Source organism: Podarcis tiliguerta (genome assembly GCF_965153285.1).
Source record: "Podarcis tiliguerta genome assembly, chromosome: 10".
Lineage (NCBI taxonomy): Eukaryota > Metazoa > Chordata > Lepidosauria > Squamata > Lacertidae > Podarcis > Podarcis tiliguerta.
Genome location: NC_139543.1, coordinates 61,010,389 through 61,023,156, shown reverse-complemented (window position 1 = coordinate 61,023,156; position 12,768 = coordinate 61,010,389). Strand labels below are relative to the sequence as shown.

The following is a 12,768-nucleotide window of genomic DNA, read 5'->3' as shown; positions in this document are numbered from 1 at the left end:
CAAGAATGAGTCTTTCGGGGGGGGGGGGGGAGATTTAAATCAAGTCTTACTGACTAGTGATTTAAATTGTGATTTCAATCAATTTGATTTAAATCAAATCCACCCTGCCATTCCTGCTTCTTCAAGCCCCTCCTGGTCCCTCCTCCTCTTGTGACGCATCCTGCACCTCCGGTCTCCGACTGCTCCATCTCTTCCCTTTCGTCCATTCCTGGCTCCTGCTTCGCGGGTGGCACAAAACCCCATAGATCGCTGACCGTTTCCCCTCAATCAGCCCCTGCCCCCTTCCTGTCTTTGCTGCACACTCGTCGCAGCCCTGCCAGTTCCGGACAATCAGGATGCGTTCCCCCCAAATGACCGTGCACCTTGAGCAAAAAAAAAAAAATATAGGAAGCATGCAATCGTTGTTCTGTATTTTTAATCGCAGATACGTTTCCAGAGCTTAGTAGGGCATTGGTGAGTGTTTGGGGGAAGATCAACAGTCATTCCCAGACTTGGCTCTAAGCTGCGAGGAATCTTTATGCTACCACATCGCTTGGAACGACAAGCTCTCGAAGGCAGATGCTGTACGATGAGCCAAAACATGTCTGTAGCTGGAGTCTGCGCTCCGACCAAGTTAAGTAACAGAACCATAAGGCATGGCAGTGCTTACTGCTAAGACTTTAGTGTGACCTGGCTTTTTCTTCTTCTTTTTTTAAGGGCTTGTTCCTGCAGGGCCATCTGCTCCATCTATTGGCCTGCTTATCTCTCCCTCCGCCTTCCCCCACCCTCCAGCTCCCTTTCATTCAGGCAGATGGAAGACAGAGAGATGGGCCTTTTGAGGAAAGGTTGAAGGAGTCGGATGTGTTGAGCATGAAGATAGGACTGCGATATCTCCAAATATCTAAGGAGTCTGAAGATGGAGCAAGCTTGTTTTCTGCTGCTCCAGAGGGCAGGAACTGAAATATTTGATTCCAATTACAGTGGTACCTCAGGTTAAGAGCTTAATTCGTCCCGGAGGTCCGTGCTTAACCTGAAACTGTTCTTAAACTGAGGTACCACTTTAGCTAATGGGGCCTCCCACTGCCGCCGCATGATTTCTGTTCTCATCCTGAAGCAAAGTTCTTAACCCGAGGTTCTATTTCTGGGTTAGCAGAATCTGTAACCTGAAGCATCTGTAACCTGAAGCGTCTGTAACCTGAGGTACCACTGTACAAGGAAGGAGATTCCATCTCGATAGAATCATGGAATTGCAGAGTTGAAAGGGACTAAAACGTAGGAAGGACTTTCTGATGGTAAGAGCTGTTCAAAAGTGGAAGGGACTGCCTTAGAAGGTGGTTCACTCTCCTTCATTGGAGGAGGTTGGGTGGGTTATCTATCAGGGATTTTTTAGCCATGGTTCCTGCATTGCAGGGGCTTGGACTAGATTACCCTTGAGATGACCATCCCAACAATTCTATGATTCCATGTCCAGCAAAGAAACAGGGATTCTGGCTCCTGTAGAGCAGGGTTGGCCAACTCCCAAGAGACTGCGATCTACTCACAGAATTAAAAACTGACAGTGATCTACCGCCTTTTGGGGGGTTCACTTCAAAGTTGTTGAGCTTTTCTTAGGAAGGAGGAAAGCCCCGTTTTTTGTGAGTTAAAGGCAAAGTTGTTGAGCTTTTTTTATAATAATAATAATTTATTATTTATACCCCGCCCATCTGGCTGGGTTTCCCCAGCCACTCTGGGCACCTTCCAACTGAATATTAAAAACAGTACAGCATCAGACATTAAAAACTTCCCTAAAGAGGGCTGCCTTCAGTTGTCTTTTAAAAGTAAAATAGTTGTTTATTGCTTTGACATCTGCTGGGAGGGCGTTCCACAGGGCAGGCGCCACTACCAAGAAGGCCCTCTGCCTGGTTCCCTGTAACCTTACTTCTTGCAATGAGGGAACCGCCAGAAGGCCGTTGGAGCTGGACCTCAGTGTCCGGGCTGAACGATGGGGGTGGAGACGCTCCTTCAGGTATACAGGACCGAGGCCGTTTAGAGAGGAACAGCCACTCACCAACAGATCAGTATACTCCGTCTTCCATTCTGCAGATTGCGGGCCAAGGGGGCGGGGCAGGATTCTAATTTAACAACGGAAAGGGACCCAGCCATAGACCGCGATCCACCAAAATCTCCCGGGGATCTAACAGTAGATCACAATTGACCTGTTGCACATCCCTGCTGTACAGCATTTCAGAATGTCAATGCTGGACTTCACGGACTCAGTAGGCATAAAGGAAACAATCTATACTCCACCTAAACACAGACTTCAATGCAAAGAAATGCTGCCTTCCTCCATACACAACACTCCTTTAAATGGTTCCACATATGTTTTTTTTTGGGGGGGGGGAGATGCAGAGGGAAATCACTAACCCTCAATTATTATGGTTTGGAACTTTGGAGCCAAGCTACAATAAATGAATAAAACAGCTAAAGAGCATGAGACTCTTAACCTCAGGGTTGTGGTTTGAGCCCCACGCTGGGCGAAAGATAACCGCATTGCAGGGGGTTGGATGAGATTACCCTCATGGTCCCTTCCAACATTATAATTCTATGATTGTAGCATAGGCGCAATACCACAAGGATGGGAAACTTGGGGTCCAGAGGCCGGATGTGGCCCTCCAGGTCTCTCTGTCTGGCCCTTAGACCTTCACTGGCACTGTGTGGCACTCAACTCCTTTTGCCTGGGATGTGTCCTGGATTTCTGATAACGCCTCTTCCATATTTAGATGGGGGACAGAAATGGGTGTGTGATTGTGTGTAGACGCTAGCCGGCTGGAGAAAGGTAACATTTGCATCTGTTGCTCCACCCACTTTTGCCTTTGACCCCGCCCACCTCTGGTGTGCGGTCCCCAGAAGGCTATGCAGCCCTTGTCTCTCTACCCCCAACAATACTGATTAAGAGTCCTCTGTGCTACTTTATTCTGGCTCTATTTTTCCATTTTATGTTTGTTCCTGGACGAATCTAATAGGAAACAGACCACACACAGACACGCAACGATCATGTGCAACGCAGTGACCTTGGATCCATATCAAGTCCGATTCCAAGAAAACGTAAGCAGTTTCAGCAAAAACACAGTGCCCATCAAGACAACAGGAAGGGAGATTACTGTGGAAAAAAAAAACTGCCTGTTCATATCTCTTGTGTGTCTGTGAAAACCAGCTCATTCATGCTTTTTAGAGCGAGCTTTCGTAAGAACATATTAACTTGTGCCAGGGTAATTTTCCTTTCCCACCCAAGGTACTCTGAAAAGCACACAGCCTTCTTCACAGTAGTATTCCTGTCATAAAGATACTCCCAATTACGGCAGGATTTTATTCCTTTCTTACACATTTAGACCATTCAACAGACCCACTGGCTCCCCAAGCCTCTTTATGACAAAATTATAACTGATGCCTTCAGAGAAACAATTTAAAATCTGAAACGGAGTCACCAAAGCTTTTTTTAAAAGCCACAGTAAGCAAGAGCGTAGATAAAATCTGCAAGGTTTAGACAAGGTTCACTGCAAATATTACAAAGCAGATGCTAACATGAGCCATATTCAGACTGTACTCAGAGACTGTCAGATATTTGATGAAGGCCTTTTTTAAAAAAAAAAAATCCAGCTCGTTTTTGAATTTGGGATGCTGAGTGCTTCCAGACTAAAGTTTATTATGGGATGGGGTCTCCTTGTGCATGTGATATTTTTGTGGCATCCACACTATGTCGTTATTGTGAGAATAAAGGTAAAGGGACCCCTGACCATTAGGTCCAGTCATGGCCGACTCTGGGGTTGCGGCGCTCATCTCGCTTTATTGGCCGAGGGAGCCGGTGTACAGCTTCCGGGTCATGTGGCCAGCATGACTAAGCCACTTCTGGTGAACCAGAGCAGCGCATGGAAACGCCGTTTACCTTCCTGCCAGAGCAGTACCTATTTATCTACTTGCACTTTGACGTGCTTTTGAACTGCTAAGTTGGCAGGAGCAGGGACCGAGCAACGGGAGCTCACCCCGTCGCAGGGATTCGAACCGCCATTCTTCTGGTTGGAAAGTCCTAGGCTCAGTGGTTTAACCCACAGCACCACCTGCGTCCCTATCGTAAGAATACCAGTCTGCATTTCCTCCCCATTTAATCCAGATTCACCCTTTCACCAGGGCAGGGGGTGGAGGAAATCAGCAAAAAGCAAAACTGAAAAAGCCCTGGTGCTAACAACTTGTTTGTAATATCTCAAAAACTCATTTGCAAGTAAAGTCACTATCTGGGACTCCTTCTCTATTTTGCACTTAAAATTAAATTGAGGTTTGAGGAAGATGGCAGACTTGATGCCTCTTGTTGACGGTCTGTTGTCAGAGATAATTATGTGGTGCTTAATGATAGCCAGGCCATAAATCCTGGCTATCACATTCTCTCTTAGAAAACGGAGAGAACAGCAGTTTAATCTCCGATGCCCGGAAAAAGCTGCTTTTCATGCTGGGAGACCAGTAAGTTTCAAGGGACCCAACCGGGAGGTGAGTGACATAGAGCATGAGTGACATAGACCAAAATCGTGCCCAAACACCACATAATAGTTCTGAGGGTCAGTCCTTAGGGCATAAGGTCAGCAAAACCTCCCTTTTTAAAATTACTTTTCAGGCTGTTATCCCTTTTTAAAATTACTTTTCAGGCAGTTATGAATTACGACTGAGGTGACTCATCTGTCGATTGAAATTTACACCTGGAATGTTAGCTGGCTGCCGGCTTAAGACGAGGCGATCATTAAAAGGCTGAAAGCAAAACAAAATTTGCCAAAAGGAAATCAAAAATTAAAATCACACACAACACAGCCTGGAAGGATACAAAGACACAGCTCAACTCCAAAGGGATAATAAGGTGCAATGAGGGCTCTGCAGGACTCCTGTTTAAGGTTCCACATCCCCTTCCAAGATACTCCATTATAGTGGTACCTTGGTTCTCAAACTTAATCCGTTCCAAAAGTCCACTCCAAAATCAAATAGTTCCAAAACCAAGGCACACTTTCTCATAGAAAGTAATGCAAAATGGATTAATCCATTCCAGACTTTTAAAAACAACCCCTAAAACAGTAATTTAACATGAATTTTACTATCTAACGAGGCCATTGATCCATAAAATGAAAGCAATAAACAATGTACTGCAGTCACACAATCAATCAGTAGCTGAACAGGGTTCCACACAGTCACACAAAAAAGAGAGCCACCAAAACACAAAATAAATAGCAAAAACAGACAGACCTTAGCATAACACTCAAAATGGAAGTGTGGAAATCAAAGCAGAAGTGTGGCACTCAAACTGGAAGCGTAACACTCAAAACAGAGAACGTTTTGACTTCCAAAAAAAGTTCGCAAACCGGAACACTTACTTCCAGGTTTGCAGTGTTTGGGTTCCAAGTTGTTTGAGTACCAAGGTTTTTGAGAACCACTGTATACCCGCTTCCAAGTTTTCGCTCACAACAATCTGTCAGGATTCTTTGGAAGCTGTTTTCTTCACCCCTAAAAAGATCTGAAGTTTAATTGCTCCAGGAGATGCCGCCTTCATGTCACCCACCCCAAGACTGCAATGTTTACACATGTCCACAGCACTACAGGCTGACTCCATCTGCGTGCATCTTAAGGACAATGCTTTGCACAGAGCAAAGAACTGCCACAGGCACTCCTGGATTAGCAAACGACATACCTTGAAAGATTCGATCGCATGCTTTGTGGCTGCCTCCATACATCCAGTGGCGCAGTCATTTTGACAACCCTGCAAGAAACAAAAAGGCAACATGGTTTTGAAGAATGTAAGCATACGTTCTAGGGACTCAAAAATGGGGAAACGAAGTCAATTACCGCTTTGGGCAAGACTACCTGAGGGCTACAGTTTTCGCAGCTTGCCAGTGTACAAGACATATTGTTCTGTGCCTTCGACTCTTTCTGACTCACAAGAGGATTGGCTAAATCCTACTTTGTGCCCAGCGCTAGGGACCCTGAGACCCCGAGGAACAACAGCACAATTGTTTCAAAATTAAAACCTGGACTTGGCAGCAGCCTGCAATTCTATCTGTTCAATCAATCATCCATCCATTTATTTATTTATTGACCTTTTTTAATGACCCCGCCCCGGCCCTTTCTCTGGGATGAAAAATCACAACCGAATGCTAGTTACATTTCAAAGTGCAGCCCTGCACTCCTGACAGCAGCCTAGAACAGCAACTTGCAATTAGGGACAGGAAAGACATTTGATGCAGCTCCCAGTTAAAGGACAACCGACCTATTCCACACTTTCCAAAGCAATCTGCAGATTTAAAACACAGTGCTTGCCTCTGAATTCCCACTTGTGCAATTTTGCAATGCAGCTCTTCAGGGAAGGAGTGTACACATAAACTAGGGTAAAGTGTGCAAAAGAAGACATATATTAATGGGGAGGAGATTGAACTGGACAGAAAGGGCAAAGCTGACAGCGAAATTAAGAGATCCAAACGATGAAGAATCGAGGCCTTCCGTGGACTATTTTTTGAAAAATATTACAGTCAAATGAAATCAGGGGCAGGATTTGAGATCAACGCGGCAGAAGGACAATAACATAATTGAAACAGAAAAAACTTTGTGCAATAGATAAAGATATAATGTCGTAGAAAATGTTTTGAGTAAATGGGGGTGGGAAGTCAATACATGAAATAATGTAACTATTTGATGCAAAGATTGTTGTGAAAATGTTTGAAAAAACTGATAAAAAAGTATACGGCAAAGAATTAAATTAATGAATTGCAAACAGATGTGTAAATCTGGAGAACTGAAGGTAAGACTAAGGGACGCTGGTGGCACTGTGGGTTAAACCACAGAGCCTAGGACTTGCTGATCAGAAGGTTGGCGGTTCGAATCCCCTTGATGGGTGAGCTCCCATTGCTCAGTCCCTACTCCTGCCAACCTAGCAGTTCGAAAGCATGTCAAAGTGGCAGTAGATAAATAGGTACTGCTCCGGTGGGAAGGTAAACAGCGTTTCCGTGCGCTGCTCTGGTTTGCCAGAAGCAGCTTAGTCATGCTGGCCACATGACCCGGAAGCTGTACGCCAGCTCCCTTGGCCAATAAAGCAAGATGAGCGCCGCAACCCCAGAGCCGGTCACGACTGGACCTAATGGTCAGGGGACCCTTTAGCTTTACCCTTTACCTTTACCTGCAAGAAAACCAGTGACTTAGCAATTCTCTCTTTCTTTTCCTAAGGATGGAGTGAATGTAACTCTGTTAACAGAACCTGCTTAGTATCTGCAGGTGTTTCTAAAATCCTGTGTGCATTTACTCGCACTAACAGGATTGTCACGATTTGCATATTGCCTTTCAGGTCAACTCCAGGTCAGGATGATTCAGAGGTGAGGAACTCAGCAACTGGAGTCTCCTGAAGGATCCAGCTGTCCATCAATCTTCCTTTGATATTCTATGCCATTCCTGGGTGACAAACAACCTTTCAAATGCAGCAGGAGATTAGGCAGCTTGGCAAAATGCCTGCAAGCAGAGTCCTCTGCAATGCAACAGATAATACAGATCTTACCCCTCTTTAAGCCCCAAAGGAAAGGGAAGGCAGCATCAGGGTGTGCCCAGCAATCTCACCCCCCCCTCCCTGTTTGTGCAGAAAGCAAAGAAGAAAAAGCTTCACCTGGGAATCTTAAATATGGTTGGTGTGCTGTATAGGGCTTAGTGGCTCACTAAAACTGCCAGGGCTTGTTTCAGCCTAAGTTTCCGGGGAAAGACCTTTGCATGTCGAGGACACATCATTTTTGTTTTGGTTTTTGGCATAATTTTGGCCACAATTACAATAAGTGAGTGGTTGCTTAGGCATTGGTTAGCGACAGTCTGTTCCCACTTGGAGGTAGGAACAGAACTGACAACCACACCTGCGCGGAAGTCAGTAAGGGTAAGCAATTTTGGTGAGAGGAAAACCTGGGTGCCAGGCTCACACCTCTCCCCAAATGCTGCCAGGGGCTCTTGTGTGACCCTAGCCCTTTGTCAGGGATGTGGACAAAAGCATGGCGAGCCCCTGCATTCCTTTAACGGAATACCTTTGCAGCAGCAGCATTGGAGGGGCAGGCACAGCCAACCTCATCCCCGCCACCAACCCAAAAATTAACCAATGCCTAACTGCAACTTGAGGGATGCGGGTGGCACTGTGGGTAAAAGCCTCAGCGCCTAGGACTTGCCGATCGAAAGGTCGGCGGTTCGAATCCCCGCGGCGGGGTGCGCTCCCGTCACTCGGTCCCAGTGCCTGCCAACCTAGCAGTTCGAAAGCACCCTTAAGTGCAAGTAGATAAATAGGTATCGCTCTGGCGGGAAGGTAAACAGCGTTCCGTGTGCTGCGCTGGCTCGCCAGATGCAGCTTGTCACGCTGGCCATGTGACCCGGAATGTCTGCGGGCAGCGCTGGCTCCCGGCCTCTAGAGTGAGATGAGCGCACAACCCTAGAGTCTGTCAAGACTGGCCCGTACAGGCAGGGGTACCTTTACCTTTACCTTTAACCGCAACTTACCAGTTGTGACGATTTGCTACGCAGTAGGCAAAACCCAAATGGCATCAGCCAAATGGTAAAATTCCTACCAGTCCCCTGCTCCAAAGCAAACGACCCCATGACAGGCATAGCAAGGTGAGCGCAAACAAACCCTAAATAAAGGGAGGGTAGGCGGGTGACCCGATGCGCGCAGCGAAAAGAAGACACTCAACTCTGCACACAGGGACCTATATAGCACTTCCATCAATCAAATAATAATGCAACCATCCATTTTCCCCAGCAACATTGGAGGTGCCCAATCAAATCCGTGGCCATCCAAACTAACCCGCCCAGCAACAGGGGTGTCATGGTTGCTCCCACCGCAACACGTGCTCTCCATGAAGGAGAACCCGCTTTGCCAGACAGCATGGCAGAATGTGCCCCATTGTGAAGGTGTCAGCTGGACACTGGTCTTCCAAAAAGCTCATCTGCAATGGTGCGAGTGATCGCCTTCAGAACAGTAGGAACAGTCCAGTCTGACCATCCTGCTCCGTCAACCACAACGTTCTTATTAACTAAGACAAAGGATGTTTGCAAAGGGCTCAGTTGCGGGACCTACATTGGCTCCTAGTACGTTTCTGAGCACAATTCAAAGTGTTGGCGCTGACCTTTAAAGCCCTGAACAGCCTCAGCCCAGTATACCTGAAGGAGCGTCTCCACCCTCATCGTTCACTGAGGTCCAGCCCCAAGGGCCTTCTGGCAGTTCCCTCACTGCTAGAAGCGAGGTTACAGGGAACCAGGCAGAGGGCCTTCTCGGTAGTGGCACCCGCCCTGTGGAACACCCTCCCAGCAGATATCAAGGAAATAAACAACTGTCTGACTTTTAGAAGACATCTTGAAGGCAGCCCTGTTTAGGGAAGTTTTTAACGTTTGATGTTTTATCGTGTTTTAATATTCTGTTGGAAGCTGCACAGAGTGGCTGGGGAAACCCAGCCAGATGGACGGGGTATGAATACATTTCTTATTCTTTTTCTTCTTCTTCGCAACGGAGAACCTTCCAACTTCCACCCATCGCTTCTAAAACTAGAAGGCTCAGACCATGGGCAGTTCCTCTGCCTATGAACCTGGATCGCCGCTGCTAGCTTGAATAGACAAAACTGGTGTAGCCCAGAGCTTGCCAAACTTCCTGGGCCAATGAGCCCCCCGGCAAACCAGAGAAATTGTCGTGGGCACCACACACATGGACTGCAACCAAGCACACGCTACAATATACGTATTCTATTGGCTACAACAGGATGCCATGAAGCCTAATTGCAGCAGCGGGAGTGGCAGAAAAGAACATCCTATCACACGGGTGTCAAACACAAGGCCCGCGGGCCGAATCCGGCCCGCCAGACCTCGTCATGTGGCCCGTGTAGTCTGGTCTATATATATATCTGTGAGGGAAGCTTGGGCTGCGGTGCGCGCGCAGGGCGCCTCGGGTCCCTTCTGCGCAGGGGCAGGCGCAGGCCTCCCCCTCCTCCAGCTACCTAGCTGAGACTTATTTGACACGGCGAGGGCGGGGTTGGATATGGGAGGCCGCTGCTGCTGCTCGCAACTTCTTTTCGGGCTCGCCGGGGTGAAATAAGTCCTGGCGGGAGTGCAGCGCGCCTGCGCGAGGTGGAACGCGGAGAAGGGCAGAGCCGGCTTCGCGTGCGTTGGAGAGAGGGAGACCGAGAGCGCGCTTGTGTTTCGGGAGCGCGCCCTGTGAATACTCGGGGCGGCGTGCTTTTGCTTTGCTTTTCTTTATTTATTTCTTTAGGCGCGTTTCCGCGCTGCCCAATGAACAGCATCCTCCGCCTCTGGGGATTCGTGATTCAAAAGCAAATTCGATACGCAAGTGCATGTTTTGTAAATAACGTCAGGCGCGGCTTCCGCAGGGTGTGCGTTGCAAAAATTTATATATGGGGGGAAAGCTGATAAGGAATTGGTTTATTTTTTAGGGTATTTACACATCATGCAATTTTTCCCTCAATGTTATTACAGGGTCCGGCCATCAGTTCCCACCCTCCTCAAAGGTTTAGGGTAGGTAGCAAAGGGGGGGAAATCCAAACAAATGCTCGATTAAAAATTGGGGAATGAGAAAAATTAAAACCTGCACATCTTGTGTAACTTAAACACCAAGCCAAGCAGGAAACAATTTTTATGTTCATATATGTATTCAAATGAAATCAAGGTGTAGTGTTCCATGAGCCAGAAGCTTTGCATTACTTAATCCAGCTGTTAAAGGTGTCATGGGCTTTGAAGACACTCGAACTCGAACCAGCCCTTTGAGGGTGACCAAACTGCTGATGCGGCCCCCGGTGAATTTGAGTTTGACACCCCTGTCCTATCAGAACCAAGGGAAGTCCCCGAGAGTGCATGTGAGCCTATGGGTGCCATGTTGGAGACCCCTCCTATAGGTAGACAAACAATATGATTGGGTAAAAGGCACCACCTCCTGGCGGTGGAGCAATAAAACTGCTAGCACATTTGCAAAGCTAAGCAGGGTCTAGTATGGTTTCATATTGGATGGGGGACTGCATGTTGAGATTCCTGCAGTGCAGGGGTCAGCAAACTTTTTCAGCAGGGGGCCAGTCCACTGTCCCTCAGACCTTGTGGGGGGCTGGACTATATTATTTGGGGGGGATGAACGAATTCCTAGGCCCCACAAATAACCCAGAGATGCATTTTAAATAAAAGCACACATTCTACTCATGTAAAAACACCAGGCAGGCCCCACAAATAACGCAGAGATGGATTTTAAATAAAAGGGCACATTCTACTCATGTAAAAACATGCTGATTCCCGGACCATCCGCTGGCTGGATTTAGAAGACGATTGGGCCGGATCCGGCCCCCCGGGCCTTAGTTTGCTTACCCATGATATAAGGCATCTTTTTATGCTCCTGGAAGAAGGGCAAAAGTCGGAGGGAAGTAAGTGCACATTATTCACGGTGAAACCAGGATTCCCACTTGCTTCATTGTAGATGAAAATTAAATCACAACAGTGGCTGTTTTCACATCCACACATCCATGTTTTGACACAGATACACATTTTATTGTCAGAAAACAAATGTGCAGCTTTTGTGCCACATTATAGCAGGCCGGATTTAGAAGGTGATTTGGCCAGATCCGCCCCCCCCCCCCCGGCCTTAGTTTGCCTACCCCTGGACTAGAGGAGCCTGGGGGTCTATGATTCATATGTCTGCAGTAGCAAAATGGGAGCCCTTGGTCAATGGCCCCAGCCCAGCTATTCCCCCCCCACACACAAGTCAAGGAGCCCACAGGCAATCCAGAGGTCCATCACCTGTGCAAACAAATGCTAATTGCATGGATGGCACATTTAATTAAAATGCAAAATACAAGGAAGTAGAGCTTTTGCTTTTGCAATGTTGCCTTCAAAGCTGGAGATTTTTAAAGCAGCATTCGTGCTGCCGTTTGCAATACAACATCCTTTTAAAAATTACTACAAACAGCAAGCTGTAGAGGAGCCATTTAAATATATATATATTTAAAAATAGAATTAATAGTGTTACTTCAGCCAGGAAGCGACGAAGAAGATTACTTGCAAAGCAATAACGGTACCCACTGGGGAGTTTGGTTTTTTTTCCTTTTCTTAAAGAAATAAATAATCCGCTGCTATTTCATCAAGCAGAGAAAGTGATGCCGCTGAACGGCTGAGTCACTCAACTCTATTTTTAACACCAGCTGAAAAGGCTTGCAACTCCTCGTGACCTTTCTGAAAAAGGATCTGAAGAAGCCCAGGACTACATCCAGGTTACTGCAAAGCTAGACCCAGATGAATATCCTCCACATAGAATGGGTGCAAAAAGAAATATTCCGGGGTGGGGGGGGATCCCAAACTGTGCAGTAAACCGATGGTGTTTGCTGTGAGATGCTGATTCAAGAGATCTATTTCCCCCTCACCTCACCCCAGGGCTTGACTCTTGGGTGGAAAATGATGTCACTTGGGATCGAACACCTACCTCACAGGGTTGGCGTGAGGATGAAATGAGGAGGGAGGAAACTGGGTATGCCACCTTGAATAAACACAGCAAAGGTGCTTTGAAGTTGAGAGAAAAGGTGAGGAGGATAGACGTTTATGGCATGGGGAAAGTAGATGGCGATAAAAGCTTGTCTCCCTTTCTCATAATATCAGAATTTGAGGACATTCAAAGAAGCTGAATGTCAGAAAATTCAGGAAGATAAAAGAATATCCTTCCTCATGCAGAGCAGTTAAACTACGGAACTCCCTCCCACAGGAAGCAATGATGGCAAACAACCTAAA

The 12,768-nt window shown here is 47.0% G+C and overlaps 2 protein-coding genes across 3 annotated transcripts in view; one reads left to right on the top strand and one right to left on the bottom strand.

Moving 5' to 3' along the window:
- BCAT1 (branched chain amino acid transaminase 1) overlaps positions 1-12,768 on the bottom strand; it is a 71,484-nt gene that overhangs the window by 44,293 nt on the left and 14,423 nt on the right. For both annotated transcript variants that reach the window (XR_014502652.1, XM_083402325.1), the window contains exon 2: positions 5,681-5,749. Coding sequence is in view for 1 of the 2 variants with exons in the window: in XM_083402325.1 (XP_083258451.1) it covers positions 5,681-5,749 (69 nt within the window). In the remaining variant the exon portion in view is untranslated. The remainder of the gene's footprint in view (positions 1-5,680; positions 5,750-12,768) is intronic.
- The window catches only part of RECQL (RecQ like helicase), a 64,182-nt gene continuing 52,111 nt past the window's right edge, over positions 698-12,768 (top strand). Inside the window, exon 1 of the mRNA XM_083402049.1 lies at positions 698-708. The gene's annotated coding sequence lies outside the window, so the exon portion shown is untranslated. The remainder of the gene's footprint in view (positions 709-12,768) is intronic.